Source organism: Salmo trutta, chromosome 24 (assembly GCF_901001165.1).
Source record: "Salmo trutta chromosome 24, fSalTru1.1, whole genome shotgun sequence".
In the NCBI taxonomy this organism is placed as follows: Eukaryota; Metazoa; Chordata; class Actinopteri; order Salmoniformes; family Salmonidae; genus Salmo; species Salmo trutta.
Genome location: NC_042980.1, coordinates 15,209,899 through 15,235,476, shown reverse-complemented (window position 1 = coordinate 15,235,476; position 25,578 = coordinate 15,209,899). Strand labels below are relative to the sequence as shown.

General features: G+C 39.6%; 3 protein-coding genes across 3 annotated transcripts; 1 reads left to right on the top strand and 2 right to left on the bottom strand.

Annotated features, from left to right (window-relative positions):
* hoxd12a (homeobox D12a) lies at positions 1-2,041 on the bottom strand. Its single transcript, XM_029711184.1, has 2 exons — positions 1,173-2,041; positions 1-957 (listed from the first exon to the last, which is right to left on the bottom strand). Exons 1-2 carry the CDS (start codon positions 1,741-1,743, stop codon positions 719-721), a joined length of 810 nt encoding a protein of 269 aa, XP_029567044.1. The 5' UTR covers positions 1,744-2,041; the 3' UTR covers positions 1-718.
* Positions 2,042-4,387: 2,346 nt separating this feature from the next.
* Positions 4,388-6,503, bottom strand: hoxd13a (homeobox D13a). Its single transcript, XM_029711183.1, has 2 exons — positions 5,786-6,503; positions 4,388-5,460 (listed from the first exon to the last, which is right to left on the bottom strand). The coding sequence occupies exons 1-2, from the start codon at positions 6,372-6,374 to the stop codon at positions 5,201-5,203; spliced, it is 849 nt and encodes a 282-aa protein (XP_029567043.1). The 5' UTR covers positions 6,375-6,503; the 3' UTR covers positions 4,388-5,200.
* A 15,385-nt stretch (positions 6,504-21,888) lies between these two features.
* Positions 21,889-25,408, top strand: evx2 (even-skipped homeobox 2). The gene is made up of 3 exons (XM_029711182.1): positions 21,889-22,750; positions 23,135-23,370; positions 24,244-25,408. The coding sequence occupies exons 1-3, from the start codon at positions 22,345-22,347 to the stop codon at positions 24,856-24,858; spliced, it is 1,257 nt and encodes a 418-aa protein (XP_029567042.1). The 5' UTR covers positions 21,889-22,344; the 3' UTR covers positions 24,859-25,408.
* Positions 25,409-25,578: the final 170 nt, after the last annotated feature.

Sequence of the window (25,578 nt, the reverse complement as noted above, 5' to 3'; positions counted from 1 at the left end):
TAAGACAAAAACACATTTATTGTGTTGAATAAAGATAGACATGCAAACACATTTAAAAATAAAAAATCCAAAACAAAACATGGTTCATTTTTCCACCGACAAAAACACGAACTTGAGCTTGGACGAGCAATTGTGAAGGCCTAGTAGCAAGACTGATCACAGATATGAGCAATATACATTTCTAATCATATAATCATTGTGTATTTCATCAATACAATAAGCCTACATAACTTATACATGGATTAAGATTCAATTATAAATAACATTAATGTCCCAGAAACAAATAAAATAAATGAACGCTTGCATAGCCTACCTATATTAAAAACAATCCTCCATTGACATTGCCATACCTTATTATACGCTCAGATATAGTGTGTGAGTCGTTGAATAAAATCATTAGGTCAAGAAGTATCATATTGACCTAAATCGCATGCTTTACAAACACTCAAACACAAGTTCAATACGTGACTTTCAGAAAATAAATAATGCTTTCTTCATCACCCGCTAACTAATAATACAAGGCCAAAAGTAACAACAATTCACAAGCTCAGTTGTTTGTATAACCATCCAAAATATACAATACATCGTTCTTAAAATAAAATAAAAATGATAGGCCTATAACTATATTGCCAAGATCAGTGGCTCAGGACAGAGGTTTGAAGTGGCTGCGCTTGTCTGAACCGAAGCCACACGAGGTCATTATCAAGACCCAAGGCTCTCAGTACATGGAAAAAGCATGGTCACGCATCATCAGCCTCTTCTTTTTCATTCTGCGGTTCTGAAACCATATTTTGACTTGTTGATCACTCAAGTCCAGTCTTTCAGAGAGTTCCTTCCTTTTTTGCCTGTTTATGAACTCGTTCATCATATATTCGTTCTCAAGTTCAGCAAGCTGTGGCTTTGTGTATGGTTTTCTCTTCTTCCTGGGTTTCACTTGTGAAGAGCACCAGGGTGCATCTGGAGAAAGAAAAAACAACAGTCCTTAGCAACTTGTGGATCTCCCACACTTGGTAAAAAAAAACTAAATTATATTTTTGAGAATTCAGAAGCATGCAGGCATGGTCTGCAATTATCATTGTGTAAACATCAAATATAACAAAACAAGAACTATGATTTGGAGGTGAAATAAATAGCCTCGACATACAGTTTAGAAACCGTTAGAAGTATCTTACCATGTGAAAATGACGCCCTGGCACCTGCGTTACTTGAAGATGGTTGAATTGTGGGAATTGAATGGGCCGACTGCTTGAAACCGGCTGCACTTGGCTGGTTGGTGGGATTCGGTTCGTGTTGTGCACCGGAATTATGTGACCGTCTGTCCAAGTTCGAAAATTCATATTTCGAGCTACCGAAATTGATAACTCCATGTTCACCAGAAAAGGCCTGCGCATGTCTAGCAGGTTCTTCTGGCTTGTGGTTTACATCCTGAAAGTAGTATTTATTGGACTCGTCAAGTGGTCCCTTGTTGTGGTTGTTGGGATTAGTATTTACAGGCACTGAATTGGATAGAAACGGCGGAGAGTAGCCACTGAAGGCGCGGCTCTGAGGCGGAGATGTGCACGAACTTGGGGAAGTCCACGGGAGCGAGCACACCTCTCGCCTGTTGTAGGAAATCTGATGCAGCCCAGAGAGATGAGCTCCATTGCCCCGCAGGTTGGAAAAATATAACGACTCCGGGGTAGGAAAATTCAACAGAGAACCAACATAGCCAGAATTCAGAAGATTGCGCTCACACATTTCCATGGAGCTCTCTCAAACGCTTCTTACAACCCTTTTTAGAGACTCCTAATGAATAAAGGGAAGGTAATTGTTGATTTGCTCATACGGTGTCACGTGATATGCAAAACATGTTGTTCAGTCCCACCCTTGGCCTTAATACTGCAAGGCAAGATATTCCTTAAGGTAATGTTATGCAAGAGTAAAATAAAAAATACATAGCCTATATGAGAAATACAAATGGGAGTGTTATATAGAGAAATTATATACAGTATCGTCAAACGGAAAGGTGTTGGTTAGATGGCTCTATCAAAATCAAAGAGACCGTTTTCTTTGCCAATATATTATTATAAGGTATTGTTGCTAGTTTGCTGAACTATGATGATACTGATTATTGTTATAATTGAAAAACAATTGGCTCTATGTTCAATGCAAGACAATGTAATTTACGCTAAACATGCTCACGTTGAGATAATATGGCTAGCTAGGCTGGTCTATGTGAAGTGACTAAGATTTAGCTACAATTATAAGGCAGCAGTGTAAAAAAACATTTCGGTAAAATAACCAAGATTAACATAGACATATGGATAGTTTTCTGTGAAGGCTATTCCTAAAACTATCTATAGTGCTCACAAGTCATTGACGATTGACAGACAGGTATGGTTGCTACAAGTCCAATAACCACTACTATATTATAGGCTATGCAGTATTATTTTTTTCATACAATTTCAAAGCAATAATACTAATCCTACTAACGAACGATTCTTCCCCTATTCACAACTCATGGATATAGGTATACACATGCCCCTCTACAGTTTAGTAACAGTTTAGTGTATAGAAAAGTAACACAAAAAATAGTTCTGCAATGTTCAAACAAAACGGTAGCCTCGCATAGTCCTACCTTTAAATGAATTGCTTCTGAGAAGACCATAGTATGATAACGAACAAATAACTATATTGGAAATAATAATAGATAGCCTACTATAGTCTTATTTATCCTACCCTTTGTGCCATCTGAAAAAATACTAATTATTTTTAGCGCCTATACGCAAGGATTCATTTTTTTATAAATTAAAAATGATATGAACAGATTTTTTTGTTCACACGTTTAAATAATAGGCTATTATCTCTTGACATACAGGCTACAGTAAAGACATTTCCCCTTTTGATACTTTTCATTTACAACCCTTGTTATAAATATGTAAGCAACTGGATTAGACTAGCCTACATAAATATATATATTTTCTTCAATTTCACAAGATAAATGACTAGCTTCCTGATTCCTATAATATCGATATTAGCATAGCATACTCTAAACAATTGTTTTCATACTGGCCCTTGACACATATCTAGATCAGTCATCTTACCTATGCTAACAAATACTTATCCGTAAGTTTTCCCAGCAAAGCTAGACAGTCAGGATCCTCGGACTCGAGAAATGACATTTGTAAACGCTCCGTCTCCGGAAAGAAAGGCGACAGCGTGGCCTCCCATCTTTTATGAGTCTAGTAAATGTAAGAATACCCTAAAACGACATTCTTTTTAGCCACTCATAGAAACTAAGGACCAAAATATATTGTACGCATATTGCAAAAGCCAACGTTTTACTGAAAGCGTTTAATATTGGTATAGTTCAAGGTCAATGTCCAGAGAGCTCAGATTAAGCAAAAACAAGTCCAAGTGCATGTTTGATGTAGTTTCTTGGCAGAGGCGATTGTTCGCTGATTAAAACAAAGAATCGCCTCTGATGTCCTTTCTTGAAAGATAATGCATACAACTTTTGATGTGGGTGGATCACTCCGTAAGATAATAGCCAACAGCACTAAAACTTAAGTTCGGACGTATGAACTTGTCGTTTTCTGTGCCTCGGTGGGTGGGTAAATGTTGCGCTCACACCAAATGGCAGTCTGTTATATTTTAATTAAATATGTCCCCAAACCGATTATGATTTTTCAGCATATAGAATATAACGATTTTCAATCAACTTTGTTAATTTCATTCGCAATAAAAATGTTTTTCAATTCAGTTATTTGTTTTAAAGAAAATCCCTCTTGTGGAGAAATTGCGTGCTGAAACCAGTAGATGGCGAAACAAGTCCATGAATAGTTGCAATTGTATCATTCATTCCTTTGAGTGAGAGCATAGTATTTACAATAGATCCGAATGAAAATGTATATAAAATTGTTATAAACAATGATCATGAAAATGTTTTGATTGATTGATAGATTAGATTGATATAGGCCTTAAGCCTCCCTAATGATAAACACCAGCAGTTCTAGTGGAATTATGGAATTGGTTCCCTCGCGATGGCCCACATACCGATATGACTTTCTCTTAGACGCTATAAGACCTGATTGTAAACAGTCAGCTTATTCTGCGTGGTGGAAAATGTCTCCTTTGAGTTGAACGTTTGCTTTATATCCGTTACACAACATTCTCGTCGACAAATAAAATCTTACTATATATTTGAAATGATATGATCAAATAGGGGCCTAATCGCACAACTTTTAAGTAGGCTTACGTGGAAGTATATAGGCCTATAGGACTGCATACCCTCACAGCCACATTGCTAAAATTGGAATGTTGTTAGACCATATACATGGCAAGCACACTTAGTGTTTAATAAGAACGGACTTGATACGTCTTAGAAATATGAGACAAAAAACAAAGATTATCGGAACAGTTATATTTTATTGACCCAATCATACCTAATTCACCATCACCATATTTGACCTTATCAACACAAATGTACGTAATTGTAGGACTAAATGTGTGGTCACTTTTTCGACTAAGCTTTGACCTTGAAACAAATGAATCCATAACGGAGATTCTCCATTGAGAATGCTTATTAGTCTAGCACTGTCAATAGAGATTCTCCATTGAGAATGCTTATTAGTCTAGCACTGTCAATAGAGATTCTCCATTGAGAATGCTTATTAGTCTAGCACTGTCAATAGAGATTCTCCATTGAGAATGCTTATTAGTCTAGCACTGTCAATAGAGATTCTCCATTGAGAATGCTTATTAGTCTAGCACTGTCAATAGAGATTCTCCATTGAGAATGCTTATTAGTCTAGCACTGTCAATAGAGATTCTACATGAACAATGTTTTTTTTTTGTCCAGGACTAGGCTTAATCTTTGTCTGGGGAAACGGACCCCAAATGTAGACCAATCTTTAAAATACATCTAGGTGATATGATATTCATACAATATACTTGGAATTTGACCTACATAACCCAACCCAGGCCTATAATTTCAACAACAAAAGTTTAAGTAAAGAGCAGGAAAAATATTTTTTTCAAAATTGCACAAATACAATTTCAACATCAGAATATATGATTGAATATAGCCCCGAACAATAGACAGCAGCTCAGTCTGTCAGTCAGCACACATTATAACACACGAATATAAATATTTACCAAAATATTGTGAGACTAATAGCTGAGACAATTCAGCATTTCATAAATGGGGAAATAAAAAAAATCAAGAGAAAGTTTCAAGGTCTCTATCTTTTGATATAAGCTTCTTGTTTTTTACACGACGATTTTGAAACCATATTGTTACTTGTCTCTCAGACAAGATTGTGGAAGAAGCTATCCGTTGTCTTTTCTCCTTGGTAATAAACTTGCAAATGGTGTACTCTCGTTCAAGTTCCTTGAGCTGTAGTTTCGTGTATGGCACCCGTTTCTTCCTCCGACGTCGGTATGAAGTGCAGACATCTGGCTGGTTCATTACTGCTTCCTCTACAGAAGTATGGAACAAGAAGAAAGTTCATGTTCGAGAAGAAAACAAATGACCACTAAACGTAATGTACAGTTAATAGTGTGGTCTTTATGTGTAGGACGTTTTCTGACCCAAAAAAATAAACATAGGCTACGTAAAGTTACATCGAAAGTCATAATATTTGTTTCGCAGGTTTTTTTTTTCTCCGGCTAATGCATAGACTTTGTTAATTGTTCTTTTGGAATCCTCGGTTGGGCTAAACTGAACAAGTCACTTAAAAACAGACTACAATTCAAGTGGGTGAAATAATAGTTAAAAGAAGAGGTTACAGGAGATATAACCTACCTGTGAGGGACGACTTCCAGAATTGCGAGCCCTGCTTCTGTTCTCTGGCATAATACAGTGGATCGCTCCAACTACTAGCCCAGTTCAATTGCTGAATGTCCTCATGCCTCGGATCTCCAGGACCAGCCCTTGTTTCAACAGGTACATCAATGTATCCAGGGATTCTTGGGTAAAGACACGTGTAGCCTTGGTAAACATTTCCAAAGTCTTTCAGTCTGGACTGCATTTCACTGCAGTGTATGTTGGAACTTGAAAACCCAGAGAAATGCATTGGTTTATCTGATGAGTGTCCAAATAGAGACGCCCGAGAAGTTGGTTTCATCACACCCTGTTGGAATAGATTGCTGTCAGGGATTGTGCAACCATAACAACTGCTTCCCAAATGACAGCCAAATGTGAGTGACGCATTTCTGGCTACTGTAGAAAGAGGTGAGTATGGTTTAAGAGATTCTAAGTCAAAAGAGTTTGGTTTGTCCGAAATTGTGTATACCGTTACTCCTGGTACCGACCGGCTTGGGTTAGTCCTGGGAGCAGAGGAATAAAAACTACTGCGATGGACAGAAGTTATACTATCTCCCAAGCCCTCCATTTCAGTTTGACGAACTGCCAATGCAACTTTTATCGGTGAAAACCTCACATAGTCCCCTCAGATCCAGAACGTATTGCTTTGCAGTGCATGAATGCAAAGCAATGATGAATACAAATGACCCTTTCGTTTTTTTTTGCCTGACTGATTACAGAACTCTGACAACTAAATGTGGTTGGTCGGTTGCTTTCACGTGACATGCAAATATATATGGCTAACGGATCTTCTGAGTACTAGGCTATTGTGGTTTTGTTTTGGGCAAGAATGTTTGTAAAATATAGGAGAATGTTAAACATATAACAGCATACGCAGGATTCCAAAACGATCAATGAAAGAAAAAAAACGTCAATACATTTGAATATCAAATAGGCAATGCTTATAGCGTCAAAAAATGTCTTCGTAACAACGGTTTTGTTAACAAATATAACAATAGCCAATGTTTTTGTGTCAATGTCAGCTTTGATTTCACTGAATATATAGGCCTACAATTCCAGTTATAATGTTATCGTTGCCAACTCCTGATATTTTCCCACGGGTGAACCAATCCAATCATTTTCACGGGTGAAATAAATCCTTAATTGAACAAAAGATCAAAACCAGAACAGAAAAAATATACGTTATTATCTGACAACGTATATCTGTATAAATATGCCCACTTGTTAAACATGCAGGGAGGAGTCTACATTTGAAAACTGTTGCAGGCTTTGTATCGACTTCCTTAGTTATTCTTGAAATGGTTATATCAACCTATTTGCATGTAATTATAATGAGAAACGTCACTATGGTATATTCAAAAGAATTCCATAATTTAGAAATATAGGCCTTAACACCTTTTTAACTTCGTGTTAAAAACAATTAATGATTGTTATAGGGTACAATGATCACATATAGGCCTACACATTTTTACCACTAATAAAATATGTTTAAAGTGGCTATTGGATATAGTTTTCTTTCGTTGGGGGTATTTTTTTCCTACTCCACAAACCATGGTGCCAACATTTGATTGAAATAGGAGTCTAACAAGAATATAAGTCTACCACTCCTCTATAAATAGGCCCATATTTTAGTAATATAATCAGGTCGTTTAAACAATTATTGATTCCTTATACAAACCTTGACATCCATGTCACTATATAATGAATAATCAGCAAATCATTTAAATTAAGTCTTAGAAATGAATATAGGCAATATACAATTTCAGTAGAAACCAGTACACTAGGCCTAAGTCTGCTCAAGGTTACACCAAATAGTAAATAGTCAATAAATAGTCAGTAAAGATACTCAACTGATTCAAAAGCCCATTGACAAATTAGCACAAAATGGAAACGCTATTGCACTTGAACGTCACTCTTGAACTTGCTGTCTGGACTTATGGTAGACCTTTCCTCCATCTAAAAGCCCTTGGACACGCAAAGTTGCATTTTTCAAATAAAGTACACTCTTAGAAAAAAATGTTATTTGTGTTTATATATAGAACCTTTCAGTTATTTTGACGAGATGAAAGAACCCTTTACTAAAAAAGGTTATATATATATTAACCTGAAGGCAAAGAAGCTTGAGGGTTCTATCCCTTTCCCAGAGTGCAATGTGGATTTTAGCCAACAACAGAAAACAAAAGCTAACACAGTCATATCAAACTCTGAAATGTCAGCTAACTAACTGCCTTTTCACTTGTTTTCTTTTTTTTTTTTTTGCCTTGACAGGTATATCCATATTGATGCTACTGCATGATTTCGCCTGGTCAGAAAAAGGCTAGCTCTCTCGTCCGGAAACAGGCGGGGGGAGATCGAAATCATATTTTGCAACATTGTTGCCGAGGTCTAAGTGGCAGACAGCAAGGTTCATACAAACCTCTGCTGTTGCAAACTAAATGCTACATAGAAGCAAGAGGAAATAATACGTTTAATAAAAGTATACACTCTTAGATTAAAACAAAAATAATGGCGTTCTATATAGGCATCAACGGCCATTCCAGCATGAAGACGCAAGAGCAAGGTTGTTGCAAATACCCTACCAATATGCACGTCATTTTTACATTTATTAAGTTAAGCAAAGTTGATTATTTAATTGAAACACATTGGGCCATAATCATATAATGAACTAAAGGCTAGGTAGATAAGGTTACTTCAGAATCGGCTAATGCTAGAGAGGAAAAAGCTTATGGGATAGGCTACTTTAATTAGCCACTTTAGAAGATAGCTAGCTAGCTAACTATTACAAATAAATGTACATGTTTGTTATTGAATACGCCAAATAGAGCTATAGACTACAGCATGACATTGTCAATTATCTAATTGTTACTTTATTTCAGTATTTCAGTGTTGAGTCAGAGGACTATGTTTCATGAAGGCATTAGTATACTGTTGCTGACCTCTGTTGAACTCACGTGGTGGGCAGTGGGCTGACTTAAAGGAGGTATGTAGCTATCTCAATTATTTATAATAAATTATTTATAATAAGTCTTGATGATTCAATAGCCTAGTTAATCATTAGCCTACATTACTTTTAAAATACTATCTATGTTTTGCTGTCTGACAGTAACCCACCTATCAGGGTCTGCTGCTGACAACAACTGCATGTAAATTGTTTTTCTACATCCTAATAATTATACTGTATCTGTGTATCTGAGCATTTGCTCCTTTTTTCTTCTTCTTAGGAACCAGCCAGGCAACAACCCATAAGCTACTGTAGGCCTACTGTTCCGTAAAGAAGTCTGCCAGAGTTGGTACCAAGATTGACATAGGTCATCATTCAAACAAAGATCCCTCCCTGGTCTTCAGTGCATATTTCCAAACTACAGTATGTTTGCATAGATGAGGTAAAGATGTGAATGGAACTCGACCAAAATAATGGAAATGCCATTTAAACGCGTGTGGGAAAGATGCTGTGGGGGAAAGATCCCAAATCTCCTCATTGCCCCCCGGGGCGTCATGCACCCCCAAACAATCTGAGTGGGCACAAAGTACGTGAAGATGACTGGGGGGTGGTCAGTAGGGGGGCTACGCCCCCGGTCCGTAAAATTGAGAATTTTGCATTTTTCAAAAACCTGAAACAGCTTCTTCCTGCAATCTAGAGTCATACTCATTCGATTTAATTCTAAGTAAAAACATTTTTTATATTTTTTTGCATATCTCTGCATACCTCTTGAGCTGTCTGTATCCTCCTGACTGGTGGTTCTTTTTTTTAAATAAACTAAATATGCTTCGCTGCATCTCTGCTGAAATCTGGGTAAAAGATTGAAAGGAATGTGAGTCTTATTTAGTTTTTGCTTGCTTTTATAAAGTCTACCAACCTTGCCAGCTGGCATGCCAGCTAAGATAGAGTAGCTAGCTTGTCTAACTAACTTGATTGATAGCCTGAAATGGCTTTTTGGTAGCTAATTATAGGGTTGGGAGATTGGGAACCTATCTTGGCTAGCTAAAGCCAACTTCATAAAATTGCTAAGTGGCTAGTGGTATTACAAAAAGATAATGATAATTATTATTATTATTTTAACAGGACAAATCTGAGGGGACAAGTGTGCCCTGTGCCCCCTATGGGCATGACACCGCTGTTGTCCCCCAGCAAAATTTGTCTACATTTAGGCTATTATTTATATGTGTATTTCACACTATTTTGAGGTAAAAAAAATCTGAGTATAATGCCTATTACAAAGGGAAATCCAGCCTCTAGCTGCCCAGTGACACAAGCTAAATGCCTTCTATGCTCTCTGCGAGGCAAGCAACACTGAACTATGTATGAGAGCACCAGCTGTTCCAGACGACTGTGAGTAAGATTTTTAAACAGGTTAACATTCACAAGGTCACAAGGCCAGACGGATTACCAGGACACATACTCAGATTATGCGCTGACCAGCTGACAAGTGTCTTCACTGACATTTTCAACCTCTCCCTGACCCAGTCTGTAATACCTACACCATAGTCCCTGTGCCCAAGAAAGCCAAGGTAACCTATCTAAATGACTATTGCCCCATAGCACTCACATCTGTAGCCATGAAATGCTTTGAAAGGCTGGTCATGGCTCACATCAACACCATCATCCCAGACACCCTGGACCCAATGCAATTCATATACCGCCTCAACAGATCCACAGATGACGCAATCTCTATTGAACTCAGCGTTCAACACCATAGTGCCTTCCAAGCTCATCACCAAACTAAGGACCCTGGGATTAAACAGCTCCCTCTGCAACTGGATCATGAGCTTCCTGACGGGCCACACCTAGGTGGTGAGGGAAGGCAATAACACATCCGCCACACTGACCCTTAACACTGGGGCCCCTCAGGGGTGCATGCTTAGTCCCCTCCTGTACTCCCTGTTCACCCATGACTATGTGGCTGCGCACGACTCCAACACCATCATTAAGTTTGCAGACAATACGACAGTGGTAGGTCTTATCACAGGCAACAATTAAACAGCCTACTGGGAGGAGGTCAGAGACCTGGCAGTGTGATGCCAGGACAACAACCTCTTCCTCAACGTTAGCAAGACAAAGGAGCTGATCGTGGATTACAGGAAACGGAGGGCCAAGCACGCCTCCATTCACATCGATTGGCATGTAGTGGAGCGGGTTAAGAGCATCAAGTTCCTTGTGTCCACATCACATGGTCCAAACACAACAACACAGTCATGAAGAGGGCACGACAACACCTCTTCCCCCTCAGGAGGCTGAAAAGATTTGGCATGGGCCCTCAGATCCTCAAAAAGTTCTACAGCTGCACCATCTTGAATGGCTGCATCACTGCTGGATATGGCAACTGCTTGGTATCCAACCGCAAGGCGCTACAGAGGGTAGTGTGTACGGCCCAGTACATCACCAGGGCCGAGGTCCCTGCCATCCATGATCTCGATACCAGACGGTGTCAGAGGAAGGCACTAAAAATTGTCAATGACTCCAGCCACCCAAGTCATAGACTGTTCTCTCTGCTACCGCATGGTAAGCTGTACTGGAGCACCAAGTCTGGGACCAAAAGGCTCCTGGACAGCTTCTAACCCCAAGCCATAAGCCTGCTGAACAGTTAATCAAATGACTACCCGGACTATTTGCATTGACCCCCTTATTTCTTTTGCGCAGACTCTCTTGCACTGGCTCTATGCAGACTCATTCTACCCACACACTCACACACTCACACATACTACACTGACACTCCAACACACACACACACACACACACACACACACACACACACACACACACACACACACACACACACACACACACACACACACACACACACACACACACACACACACACACACACACACACACACACACACACACACACACTTTCTTTCTCTTCAAACACCCTGCTGCTACTCTGTTTATTATCTATCTTGATTGCCTAGTGACTTTTACCCCTACCTACATGTACATATTACCTCAATCACCTCAACAACTCATACCCCAGCACATTGACTCGGTACACATGCTCTTTGTATATAGCTTCATTATCGTTCTTTTATTGTGTTTCTATATTCCATTTGATGTCATCATCGCCAATTAACTGCATTACAGTTAAAAACGACTGACTACCACCACCAATTTCTGTAAGCGTGTATTCATGGAAGCCGAGGGAAGTCAGGCTTCCCCCAAAAAATGGACCAATACAAACATACAAAAACAATTATTTTTTTCTCTGTGTTTCATAGTTTTCCTTCAATTTGCTAGAGGCTGAAAGTATCTCACAGGAGCCAGAGAAACAGCGCCCCTCTGTCTCTCTATGTGTCGGTCATCTATCTGATGCTGTCTGGTCCAAACGAGTATGACATTGTTGCCGCCCGCAGCATTGAAGGCAAGGGAAGCAAGTGAGCATCTGGCCTCCCTTGACAAAAAAAGTATTAAAAAATGTACAATCAGCGTTGAGCTAAACTTAGCGAGCTGTGAATGGTCCTGGTGCACCAAAAAAAGTGTCAATGGAAGCAAACTTGGATTTGGCGTCACTCCTATCAAATCCCATTGAGAGCATAAGTAATTCACAGAAAAACTTGAACTGTTGCATCTCATTGTGTCGTTCTCCTCCGTTGGCTAGGTAGCAAGCTAGCTAAAATTAGCCCTTTCCTAAATTAGCCATGGATGGAGATAGTGATTTTGACTTGTGGTTTTACTTAATTCTCCGTACTGGCAAATGATTATAACGGTGATTCTGATCCAACCATTAATTCATACATTGTGCCCCTGGCCTGAGAGGATGGAAGTTCAATATGTAGCTATATGTAGAAGGCTAATGTTAACTAGCTAATGTTGCCCATGAATGGAAGTTAGGCTAGCGAGCAAGAATTTTAGCTAGGTAGCCTAGGACAACAACAAATAAAAGCGTGTACTGTATGACAGAGTCATAGACCGTTTCATCAACATGAAAGAGAGGAGGATGACATTGGCGTTTCTCTGCATGTAGGGTTAGACAACATGTTTTTCTACTTGCACGCACACGCACACACACACACACACGCAGACAGAAATCAGAACCATGGACAACCACATCCTATTTAGCTTAGCTTACGTTGATTGGACTAAATTGTATTGGGTATCTTTTAGATGTCACTGTATTCGATTAAGCATGATGTTGAAGTTGAAATGGTGCTGGAATAGTGGAGGCAGCTCCTGTTTTCTTTGTGACTTACGGTAAATCTCTGTGGTTCTAAATCAATAGTTGTTTAGTGGTCCGAAAATGTCTGAAAAATGTACTTGCTTGACCATGCTGTAGGTCATGTAACTGTTACTGTACATGCACTATGCTGTGTGGACTTCACTGGACAGAGGTTGCTATCAGGCTTTGTGATAAAACAAGGGTGGGGTTGAATGTATTCTGCCACTGTCTTCTTATTGTCTCGGCCTTTAGGCCTATAAATCACAGCCGCAAGGCATATGAATTAACAGGTTATAGAGCAAACAACGCAATTATCACAACACATAGGCTGTAATATGTTGTTTGTGGGGACTTGGCTTCCCAAGGGATTTTACCCACGCACCTCTACTGGTTAAAACACTTGTAAGCCTAAATTCCGTCACTATAAGAAAACTGGGCCCAGCCTTCTCCACTCAAATCTTACCTTAACATTAGAATTATTCCACAACACTGAAAACGGATCAACTCCTAGCGAGATATTACAACCTGTAGCTGCAAAGAAGGAGGCGGCTTATTACGCTTACCCAATAATAATACACTAGGCTAAATCACAGATTGCACACGTCATTGCGCAAATCTTGTCACACATCATGAAACCTATTACAGACAGTACCCTCGTGGAAAAATACAACGCAATATGATTTGTGTTGGCATGTGGACTAATATGTTGTTGAGATGTGTTCTTACACTGGTACAGTCATGCCCTATGAGAGATGTATGACTGCGCATGTGCGAAAATAAATAAAGTGCATTTTCCCCCGTTCTGGTTAAGACACCAATGATGAACATGTGTGTTTATTCCTCCGTTAAGTAAACCGGTATTCCTGTCCTGAAGATGTCAGCACCAACAGGTTATGGGCCCAGGAGGGAACATGGAAGCCGATGGAATAGATTATATTTCGACGGAGATGAAAAAAAGTACGAGTTATGGGAGACAAAGTTTTTGGGGCACTTGCGTTTGCTTGGGCTAAAGGCCGCCATATTGAGCGTGGATGAAGATGAAGAAGACAGAGAGAAAAATGAAGAAGCCTACGCCGAATTGATACAGGTTTTGGATGATAAAAGCCTTTCCCTGATAATGAGAGAAGCAGCAGATGATGGGAGAAAAGCGTTGAAGATATTGAGGGAACATTATGCAGGTAAAGGGAAGCCACGTGTGATTAGCCTCTACACTGAACTAACTTCTCTTCAGAAAGCCGCTGACGAAAGTGTTACGGACTATATCATTCGTGCTGAGACGGCTATTACAGCACTGAGAAATGCTGAAGAGACTTTAAGTGATGGGCTGTTGATTGCAATGATTCTGAAAGGTTTGCCCGAATCATTTAAGCCGTTTGCCATCCACATAACGCAGAGTGACGAGCCGACAACTTTTGGCGAGTTCAAAACCAAGTTGAGGAGCTATGAAAGCACCGAGAAGTTTAGCGCCATTTCCACTGACGACAACGTGATGAAGGCAAGTAACATTAAAGTTAGCTGGCCAAGAGGGAGAGATAAAGGGACCGAGATAACCTGCTTCAACTGTGGCCAGAAAGGGCACAAGGCCCGGGAATGTACCGTTACTGGAGAGCGCAAAGAACGGAGAAAGTGGTGTAGTTTTTGCAAGAGCTCCACTCATACTGACGCAAATTGCAGACGAAAAAGAAGAGACAATGTGAAACAAGCAACAGATGCTGAAAGCCACACATTTGCATTCAGAATAAGTGACTGTCAGGTTAGTGGACTGAAACAGAAAGGGCTGATGATTGATACGGGAGCAACGTCACATATAGTCACGGACATCGGGAAGTTTAAGGAGTTTGACGAGACTTTCAAACCGGAAAAACATTCCGTGGAGCTGGCTGACGGAACAAGAACGAATGGTGTCGCGGAGAGGAGAGGTGCAGCGGAGGTTTACCTGAGAGACAACACGGGTCGTCGGGTAAAAACAACGCTGATGAAGGCGCTGTACGTGCCGTCGTTTCCACAGGACATTTTCTCTGTTAAAGCAGCGACAGCCAACGGAGCTTCAGTCAACTTTCGACAGGGGTGTAACAAGCTCATTCACAAGAACGGTACCACTTTTGACATCGAGGAGTACGATAGACTTTACTATCTTAACACTGTAAGTGATGAATATGATGATGGATGTCATGGGTGCTATGATATTCACACATGGCACAAAATTCTTGGCCACTGTAATTTTGAGGATGTGTCAAAGTTAGAAAATGTGACAGAGGGAATGAAAATCACAGGTAAGATTGACAAATCTACCCTCAACTGTGAAATCTGCACTCAGGGAAAATTTGTTCAGAGCAGAAACAGAGAGCCTGATGAAAAAGCAAAAGCGGCTCTTGAGCTTGTGCACACTGATTTGGCTGGCCCTATTGAGCCAGAGGCGAAAGATGGGTTCAGATATACTCTAGCATTTACGGATGATTATTCAGGGGCAGTTTTTGTGTATTTCCTAAAAGCAAAGAGTGATACTGTAAAAGCTACTGAGAAGTTTATTGCTGATGTGGCCCCTTATGGGAAAATAAAGTGTGTCAGGTCAGATAATGGCACAGAATTCACAGCCAAAGAGTTCCAGTCACTGCTCAGTAAGAACGCCATAAGACATGAAACTTCAGCCCCTTACTCACCCCATCAAAATGGGACGGCTGAGAGAAATTGGAGAACATTGTTCGAAATGGCAAGATGCATGCTACTTGAAAGCAACCTACCAAAGAACTTGTGGACATATGCTGTAATGACTGCTGCAGTAATTCGCAATAGGTGTTACAATAAGCGTGTAGGACAGACTCCACACTACATGTTTACTGGGAGAAAGCCTGATCTTTCAAAGATGAAAGAATTTGGATCTGTTTGCTATGCATATAGACAGAACAAGAAAAAGTTAGACTCAAGATGTGAAAAGGGTATTTTTGTCGGGTATGATAAAAATAGTCCAGCATACCTAGTCTACTACCCAGACACTGGGAAAGTTCTTAAAAACAGATTAGTCAAGTGTGTTACAAAAGGTGTAGTCGAACACCAAACTCAGACAGATTTGGAAATCAGTGATGATCTTCATGGGGAGAGATTTGAAAACCCCATGCCGAAAGCCAAGATGGCAGATCAAAACTCAGAAGAGACACAAGATGTGCAAATTGAGACATCAGATGGTCAGAGTCCACGCTATCCAGACAGAGCGAGGAAGAAACCCCAGTACTTAAAAGACTATGAGTGTAAAGTGAAATGTGATGACCAGATACCACCTAGTGTTGACTACTGCTACAGAGTAATGTGCAATGCACCACAAACCTTCAAAGAAGCAATGATTTCACCAAAATCAGAGATTTGGGCTACTGCTATGAAGGAGGAGATGGATTCCCTTAGGGAAAATGATACATTCACATTAACCACACTGCCAGAGGGTAAAAATGCAGTGGGGGGCAGGTGGGTCTATGCGGTCAAAAACAATTCAGATGAGACTGAGACATACAAGGCAAGATATGTTGCAAAGGGGTATAGTCAAGTGGCAGGAATAGACTATAAGGAGACTTTTTCTCCAACTGCAAATATGACATCAGTACGCTGTTTGATGCAGCTAGCAGCTCAGTATGACTTAGAGTTACATCAGATGGATGTCAAAACAGCATATCTACATGCTCCTATTGACTGTGAAGTGTACATGGAGCAACCAGAGGGTTTTGAAGTCAGGTCAGATACAGGTGAGCAACTAGTCTGCAAACTGAACAAGTCACTGTACGGCCTGAAACAGTCAGGAAGGAACTGGAACAAAATGTTGCATGATCACCTTAGTGAAAATGGTTTTACACAGAACCCAGCTGATCACTGTGTTTATAACAAACAAACTGCAACAGAAAGGATCATTTTGATAATTTGGGTCGATGATCTAATTATCGCTGCTAGTGATAGTGACTCACTCACAAGTGTAAAAGAAATGTTACGTGAAAAATGTAAGATGAAAGATCTTGGGAGGCTTGGACATTTCCTAGGCATTGATTTTACACAAAGTGAAGGGAAAATAACGATGAACCAAACAAGGTATATAACCAAGATACTGGAAAGGTTTGGTATGTCAGACTGTAAAACAAGGTCAACACCATGTGAACAAAAACCAAACTTTGATGGTGATGGTGAACTTATTGATTCAAAAAGGTATCGTGAAGTGATAGGCAGCTTGATATATGTGATGACATGTACAAGACCGGATATCAGTTGGATTGTCAGCAAGCTGTCACAATACCTATCAGAACCAAAAGAGCAACACTGGATAGCAGCTAAACATGTGTTGAGGTACTTAAAGGGAACAATGAATCAGGAGTTGTGTTACAAAAAGGGGGTGGAAAAACTCAACCTCATAGCATATAGTGATGCTGATTGGGCAGCAGATCAAAGTGACAGACGAAGCATAACAGGGTATTGTTTTAGTTTAACTAAATGTGGACCTGTCATTTCATGGAGGTCTAAGAAGCAGCCAACAGTAGCTTTATCTACATGTGAAGCAGAGTACATGGCACTGGCTGCTACTACACAAGAAAGTTTGTACCTTGTACAGTTATTGGGCGAGATGGATAGTGAGTGCCAATATACACCAGTAACAATCTTTGAAGATAACCAAGGTGCAATTGCTCTGTCAAAGAACCCAGTGTGTCGTCAGAGATGTAAACATGTCGACATCAGATATCATTTCATTCGATCTGCACTCAGTGATGGTAAAATAAGTATTGAATATTGTCCAACGGCAGACATGGCTGCAGATGTTTTGACTAAACCTGTAACGAAGTTCAAAAATGAAAAATTCTTGGGTTACATGTTTGGAATATAAACTGACATTTGTGAGATGAATAACTGTAAGCTAAATGTGTTGATAAAGTTAGGTTGAATACGACTTGTACAGTATAAGAGCAAGTGGGGGTGTTGGCATGTGGACTAATATGTTGTTGAGATGTGTTCTTACACTGGTACAGTCATGCCCTATGAGAGATGTATGACTGCGCATGTGCGAAAATAAATAAAGTGCATTTTCCCCCGTTCTGGTTAAGACACCAATGATGAACATGTGTGTTTATTCCTCCGTTAAGTAAACCGGTATTCCTGTCCTGAAGATGTCAGCACCAACAATTTGGTTTAAATATAGGCTTGTAGGCGCATGTATTTCTATTTTAAAGCAGTCATCTAATTTTTCATTTGAAACATCGTTTAACCTTTCACTTGTTTGTAACAATTGCAAATACTTTCGCAACTTAATATTTGTAGTCAACTTCGTTCTTAAGTTATCCGCGGTCACAGTCAGACAGATAGCCTACCTAGCCTAAACATCTTGATTCTATGTTTAGCGTTGATCATGTATGAACAAAGTGACGCAGAACTGCAAAAAACACTAAACGATGCATTTTGGCTGCTCTAACAAGCGGTGTGGTTCACTCGTAGATGTGCGAAGGTTTTTAAGAGCAACGTTACTGACGAAGACTGAGAAACAGCGACTACTTAAGATACGTCGTAATACGGTTCTAACGATGATCTTAACGCTACAAAGTCTCTGTGAAACCAGATTTGTTTGAATGTGCGTTATTCCGCCGTCCTTTTTTAATCCCCACGGGTCTACGTTCCATTGATCTCTTTACCGCATCTATATAATTACAATCTCTAAACTATGCTGGTATTATTTTCTCCATAATTTAATTGTTTAATATATTGTAGGCTATTCTTAGCTAGAAATATTACTCTTCATTAGAAGCCACAATTCATGAATGGCACCATACATGATTCTATCTGGATTCAATGTTGGTTCAGTGAAGAAGGATTCCTAGGGTTCTGATAAAATAACCATATACAAGGGTCCCATATAGAACTTTTAAGGGTTCCATATCTGAAACAAGTGATATAACCCTTTTTGGTTCAATATGGAACCTTTTTTTCTAAGAGTGTAAGGAAAGGTCTGAAACAATAATCATGCAACACACATCATAGCTCCCTCCACTTCAAAAGTGAAGACGGTTACAGTTCCTTCATATATCCCGTGTTTCTGAAGGCAACAACAGTGTCACAAACATAATATACGTGTCTATGAATATTCAAAACTAGTTGAATTCCTAACCGGTCAACTCGGTCAATGTCGAATGTGAGCTTTGGCTGTGAGTCTCCGGTTTGGGGCACAGTGGTTGCGTTCTGTTAAGCTAATGAACAGGAGACGGCTAAATCTTCAACCACATAGACCCCGCTCTTAAGGGTGGTAGCCTGCAATGGTATAAAGTTATCACTAGATGGCTCTATCAGTTTGCATTGAAAAGGAATTCATAAATTGTGGAGACGACTGAATATCCACCCCAGTCAAAAGCCAGTTCTAGCGCGTTTGCCATCACCTGGCCTTAAACGACTTCCCTTAACGACTTCGAATTGTGCTTTCCAACCTACGCTTTTGTCTTTGACTTCTACTCAAACGGGTGTCTCACTGTAAAACTTGAGAGAAGTGAGACAGCAGAATTTGTCCACCTTTAGCACACTAACTTCAAGGACATCATCAATGAGTCACAAGTGTAACAATTATGCGTGATGAAGAGCTTTGGGAATAGAGGTCCTTAATTGAAGTTAGTTAAATAGGTCTAAAATAAAATAGATAACGCTGAATTATTCCAATGATAGCACCTAAGTATCATGGTGGCTGATGCATCTAGGCCTACAATAAATCTGACACAGAGTATATATTTAGATATAAATATGGCTCTGGTCTGACAAATTCAAATACTACATATTGTATAAGCACATCATAATATGAATCAAGCAATAATTATACTATTTGTTTCATTGTAAGCAATTTCATGAATAAATAATTGTTATATTTGAGTATAACAAAAATAGTCTATTCATGGTTCGTAAAGGAAAAACACGAAGCTTACATGGCTTTTATACTGACAAAATGACAGTTATATCAGGTGATATAATAGCCTATTCATGCATCAATGAATTCGGCCATTGTTCATTGTTTAGCCCAAAAAACGGTATTCTAATTCCAACGATTGAGCTAGTCCACGTTATTTTTCTCAAAACATCCACAATATTTGTGTTTTTAATGAATTCCCTAATTCCCATTCCACTTCTACAAATATTTAAGAAGCCCATATGACATAGTTTTCATTATAAACTGGGTGGTTCGAGCCCTGAATGCTGATTGGCTGACACCCATGGTATTCGGTCTGATATACCACGGCTTTGACAAAACAATTATTTCGACTGATCTAATTCCGTTGGTAACCAGTTTATACTAGCAATAAGGCACCTCGGGGGGTTGTGGTATATGGCCAATATACCACGGCTAAGGGCTGTATCCAGGCACTCCGCATTGCGTCGTATTTAATGAACAGCCCAAAGCCGTGGTATATTGGCCATATACCACACCCCTCGAGCCCTATTGCTTAAAATTATCACAGTACAGAGCGACTACAATTATTTTAACCCGTCACATTGACTCCAAAAGGTTAGCCCATATGATTTTAGATGGATCACAGTGTATAGCCTTGTACATCACGGGAAGGACTTCCGCCTCAAGCGTTGTGATAATCCAGGGAAACTCTGGGGGGCGCCAAAGGACGCGTAGACGACGTTTCCAGGCCGCTCTGGTACATTACTTTACCGAATACAAGATCCATTCCCGATAACCTTAGCTATAAGAGCATTCTCCCTCTAAATCTGAGACTGTTCAGGAGACAGAGCATCACCTCGATGTATTCTTAACATTAAATCGAGTTTTTCAAATAATAGCGATCTACAGGCAGCACATCGGGAGACTAATCATCACGATATTAGGCTAATACCACAAGCTATGATAACAGAAAACACAATGTAATTGCAGCCTGTCCAACATATACCTTTGACTATAGGATAGTTCTAAAATATGCACGACACCAAATAATATAAAATAAGCCTGATTATAATACAAGTCCATACCTGCAGTAAAATAGGTAATATTTCATCAGGAGGGGTTTAAATGAGCACAATTACACATCATTATTCCACGATTGAAAATAACAAATACATAAGGATAAAAACAAGTATTCGTCAGGCATAATTTAACTCCGTAGGCCTACTGAAGCAATGAGGATAATATAAGACTACCTTAAAGGGTCAATTCGCAGTTGAAACAATAACAAAGCGACTCCCTGCCACTGTTTGGGTAAAAAGCAGAAGGATGGGGATGGAAAATTGAACCACTCTCAAATTCAGACCGAGTTATTGGTGCAAGGGCTAACCATCCATAATATCACAATTATAGTTTTAACCATGTTTTGAGGCTATACAGTGTTTGTTTAAATTTACTCCAACAGTGGAGTAAAACAAGCTTATATTTGGGGTTATGATGGGGTACGACAGTTGAACTAAGCTCATGAGGCATTTAGTTAAATTCTTCAAGAATTAGTATAATTAATTTAAACGTCTAAAAATGCATGTAGCAACTGCAGATTGCCCCTTTAAAGAAACTGCTAACATCACAAGCATATGGCACATGTTATAACTTCCTGTTTTATCTGCGTTGTTTAAAATATAGTGGAATGATGATCTCAAAATGTATATTTATTACAATGAGGAGTGTAAAACAAACATGGCAAAAATGATTAGGACATATTCACATGATCATAAAAGTGAAATTCGGTTCAGAATTATCCCTATCATATCTCGCATTTAAATGCCATTAAACGGATTTCACAAAATAACTTTCCGTAATAATGTACCAGTCGAGAATGCCTCAGTGAAATTATCGATGGAGAAAGTGAGAATAAAAGAGAAAGACAAACAGACTGAGGGGCAAAGAGAACAGAAGGGAGAAACAATAGAGAATCAAAGCATAATGATATTCCTAAATGAAGAGGGAAATGTTGCCGCGCTCATTTTATTAATCAGACTGTCAATTTCACCCCAGAGGCCAAACCCAAGAGCAATCTTAAACAGACTCAGATCAACCCAGGGACACGCGCTCCACTCCTCACTTCTCCTCTTCCTCTCCACTTGGATATATATTCGTCTGACCGCAGGCCGCCTCCATCATCAACTGACAGCCTTCTCGTATTTATTTGCTTATAAACCTGTTACAATAAATGATCATTCGAGCAGCGTCACGCGCACCTTAACGACGAGCAGCAACCACTTTTTTGATGAATGACATTTTGGGCTAGAAAGGATGCACGGGTCATTTTAAACAGTCATTCATTGCTCGCATTGGCATTCTTCAATTTTTTTTCCCCCCGTCTCGCTCATAAAAAGGTGTTATATTATTTAGAGACAGTTGCTGAGCTGAATGCGGATTAGCTCCGCCACAACTCATCGGAGCACCAGCCCTGGAAATTGTGTTTCTTTCTACAAGGCTTAATGATGGAGAGGATAAGAAAGGAGATGATTCTGATGGAGAGAGGTCTGCACAGTCCCGTGCCTGGGAAAAGGCTCTCGAACCTGTCAGACTCCGCTGGAAATTCAGTGTTGGAGGCCCTCGAAAATTCTCAGCACAGTGGTCGCCTAAGCCCGAGAATAAGTTCCGCCTCGCTTCATGGAAGTCTAGGGGATATTCCAACAAAAGGCAAGTTCGAAATCGACAGTATTTTCGGTACTCACCACAACAGCGAGAATACTTCCTCCGCGGAGATTTCATCCTCAGAAAGCAGAAAGAAAATTCACTTATACCCAGAAGTTTCTCAAGACTCAGATATGAACAGTGATGTGGAGGTGGGATGCCCATCGCATCGCTCTCCGAGCCAACACAAGGAAAACAACAACAAAGGTAACGTTCACTCTGAATTAAGATTTACTGACCATTTCACTAAACATTTCAGAGAAATATATATTGTATGATATCTTAAAACCGAAAATGGATTAGAATAAACATATAATCGTAATAACAATAATAGTAATAGCAACATCAATAATAATAATGTAGGCTTATACAACAACTAATACTAGCTAATAATTGTATCTTTCATTTTCAAATATTTCACCGATATTGCTACAAAATGATTGCTTGTTAATTTGTCATTTATCTTATAGGCATCACCTCGCGTGAAAACATATTACATCAAGAAATGTATAACAGCCAACACACACAATACAACTTCTTATATAACCTATATGAAACTATCAAATAACTTTGCATATTTATTTCCTAAAGGGTTTTCTGACAATAATTCTGGAGGCTCCAACACAAGTTCATCCTCCCTTTCCAATCATAACGGCAATGGAATGAGCTCAAACATGTCAAACGCCGAGACTAGAAGGTACCGGACTGCATTCACCAGAGAACAAATAGGAAGACTGGAGAAAGAGTTTTACAGGGAAAATTATGTCTCAAGACCCAGAAGATGTGAACTGGCCGCATCACTCAATCTACCTGAAACTACAATAAAGGTATGTTCTCTTATATGCAGATTTTAATGTATATAGCTGTGCGTAATATATTCATTAAAATAATATTGTATCACAAATAGTTAGGACTATAGGTTAGGCTACAATTATATTCAGATACACACTATATTCAGATACACACTATATTCAGATAGATACACACTATATTCAGATACACACTATATTCAGATACACACTATATTCAGATACACACTATATTCAGATAGATACACACTATATTCAGATACACACTATATTCAGATACACACTATATTCAGATACACACTATATTCAGATACACACGCAGATCAACGTTCATGTATCAAAACACACACACGCACACACACACACACACACACACACACACACACACACACACACACACACACACACACACACACACACACACACACACACACACACACACACACACACACACATATACAACCCCCCCCCCCCTCACACACAGCAAATGTATAAACGAATCCGTTTGGTAATTCACAATGTGAGCAGGTGGCCTACTCGAATATAGTCTGAAATGAATCTGAAATGAATCTATGAATCTGAAAAATCACTGTCAGAGGCACTTCGTTGGACTTCATTTCTTCAACTAGCTGATTTGTTTAGGGGTCCCTAAAAATAAACATTCACAGAAAATTGTACATTGGCCTATAAGTTTAAAACCCGTAATTCTATCAAACGCACATGAGCTATGTTTACGCAGTTTCTTTGTTATACTACACACGACTATTCTGAACACTGGGAGAATGCATGGAGAGTCGACCCGGTATTTTGTAATGCGTAAATACTGTGCTACCAGGCGGGTTGGATAGAATAGGGTCCCATTAAACATGAATGATAATTCTCTGTCTGTAGGTATGGTTCCAGAACAGGCGGATGAAGGATAAGAGGCAACGTTTGGCGATGTCTTGGCCTCATCCAGCAGATCCAAGCTTTTACACCTACATGATGACGCACGCGGCAGCCACCGGAAGTCTACCATACCCTTTCCATTCCCACATGCCTCTGCACTATTACCCGCACGTTGGTGTCACAGCAGCTGCCGCTGCCGCAGCTGCGTCTGGTGCTGCATCGTCACCTTTCGCTACCTCCATTCGCCCTCTCGATACTTTCCGTGCACTCTCCCATCCTTACTCACGCCCAGAGCTTCTCTGTGGCTTCAGGCACCCAGGACTTTATCAGTCACCCGCAGGCCTCAATAGCTCTGCGGCAGCATCAGCAGCAGCGGCAGCAGCAGCATGTGCAGCCGCGGTCAGCGCGCCATCAGCCACCGGCCCATGCTCGTGCCTCAGTTGTCACAGCAGCCAAGCGGCCAGTGCGCTAGGCTCCAGAAGTACCAACTCTGACTTCACCTGCACAGCATCTGGGCAAAGATCCGAGAGTGGATTTTTGCCGTATTCTGCAGCTGTCCTGAGTAAAACCTCGGTTCCATCACCAGATCAGAGAGAGGAATCTTCACTAAACAGATAACTCATCACTGGAACTTCAAAAACAAGTTCAGTTGCTCATGTTTTCTGCTCTGTGGTTAGTTTATACATCCATCTATGACTCCAATATTTGGGGGACAAATAACGGTAATTCCAAAACAATTAGGCTAACATTATTAGCAAACACTTAAATATTTGTTTTTACAATAAACAAAGATTTGCTAGGCACTAGGCTATTCGAAAAAAAAATACAATAATGTTGCATTCAACAGAAATATCATGTTAGACGTTTTAAACTGACAAAAGTGTGAACATTGGTAAGTGCTAAATTTACAATAATTGAAAGGACTATTTTGTTAGTGCAGTGGTGATGAAGCTTTACTTTTCTTCATTCGCTCCTGGATTCCTGTGCCTTAAAACCTAGAAATAACTATCTAATTCACTGATAGGCCCACGGTACTTGACTATTAATTCGGCCCACGGTACTTGACTATTAATTCGGCTTGTCACATCGACTGTGATTGACTAACTAATGTTTATTGTTCGTCATTAATTAAAACAATAGTTATTTTCATTTTCTATTTTTTTTTATTCGTAGGCTAATCATAATTTCAAATGAAGGTCAATGAACACGAACGTATCTAAATCAAGCCACATCCTAAATTCGTTATTTTATGAATTTATGTCAATATATTTTCACCAAGTAGGCGATCTAAATTCTAATAATAGCCTATACATTTTTCAAAATACCCAGTTATATCTT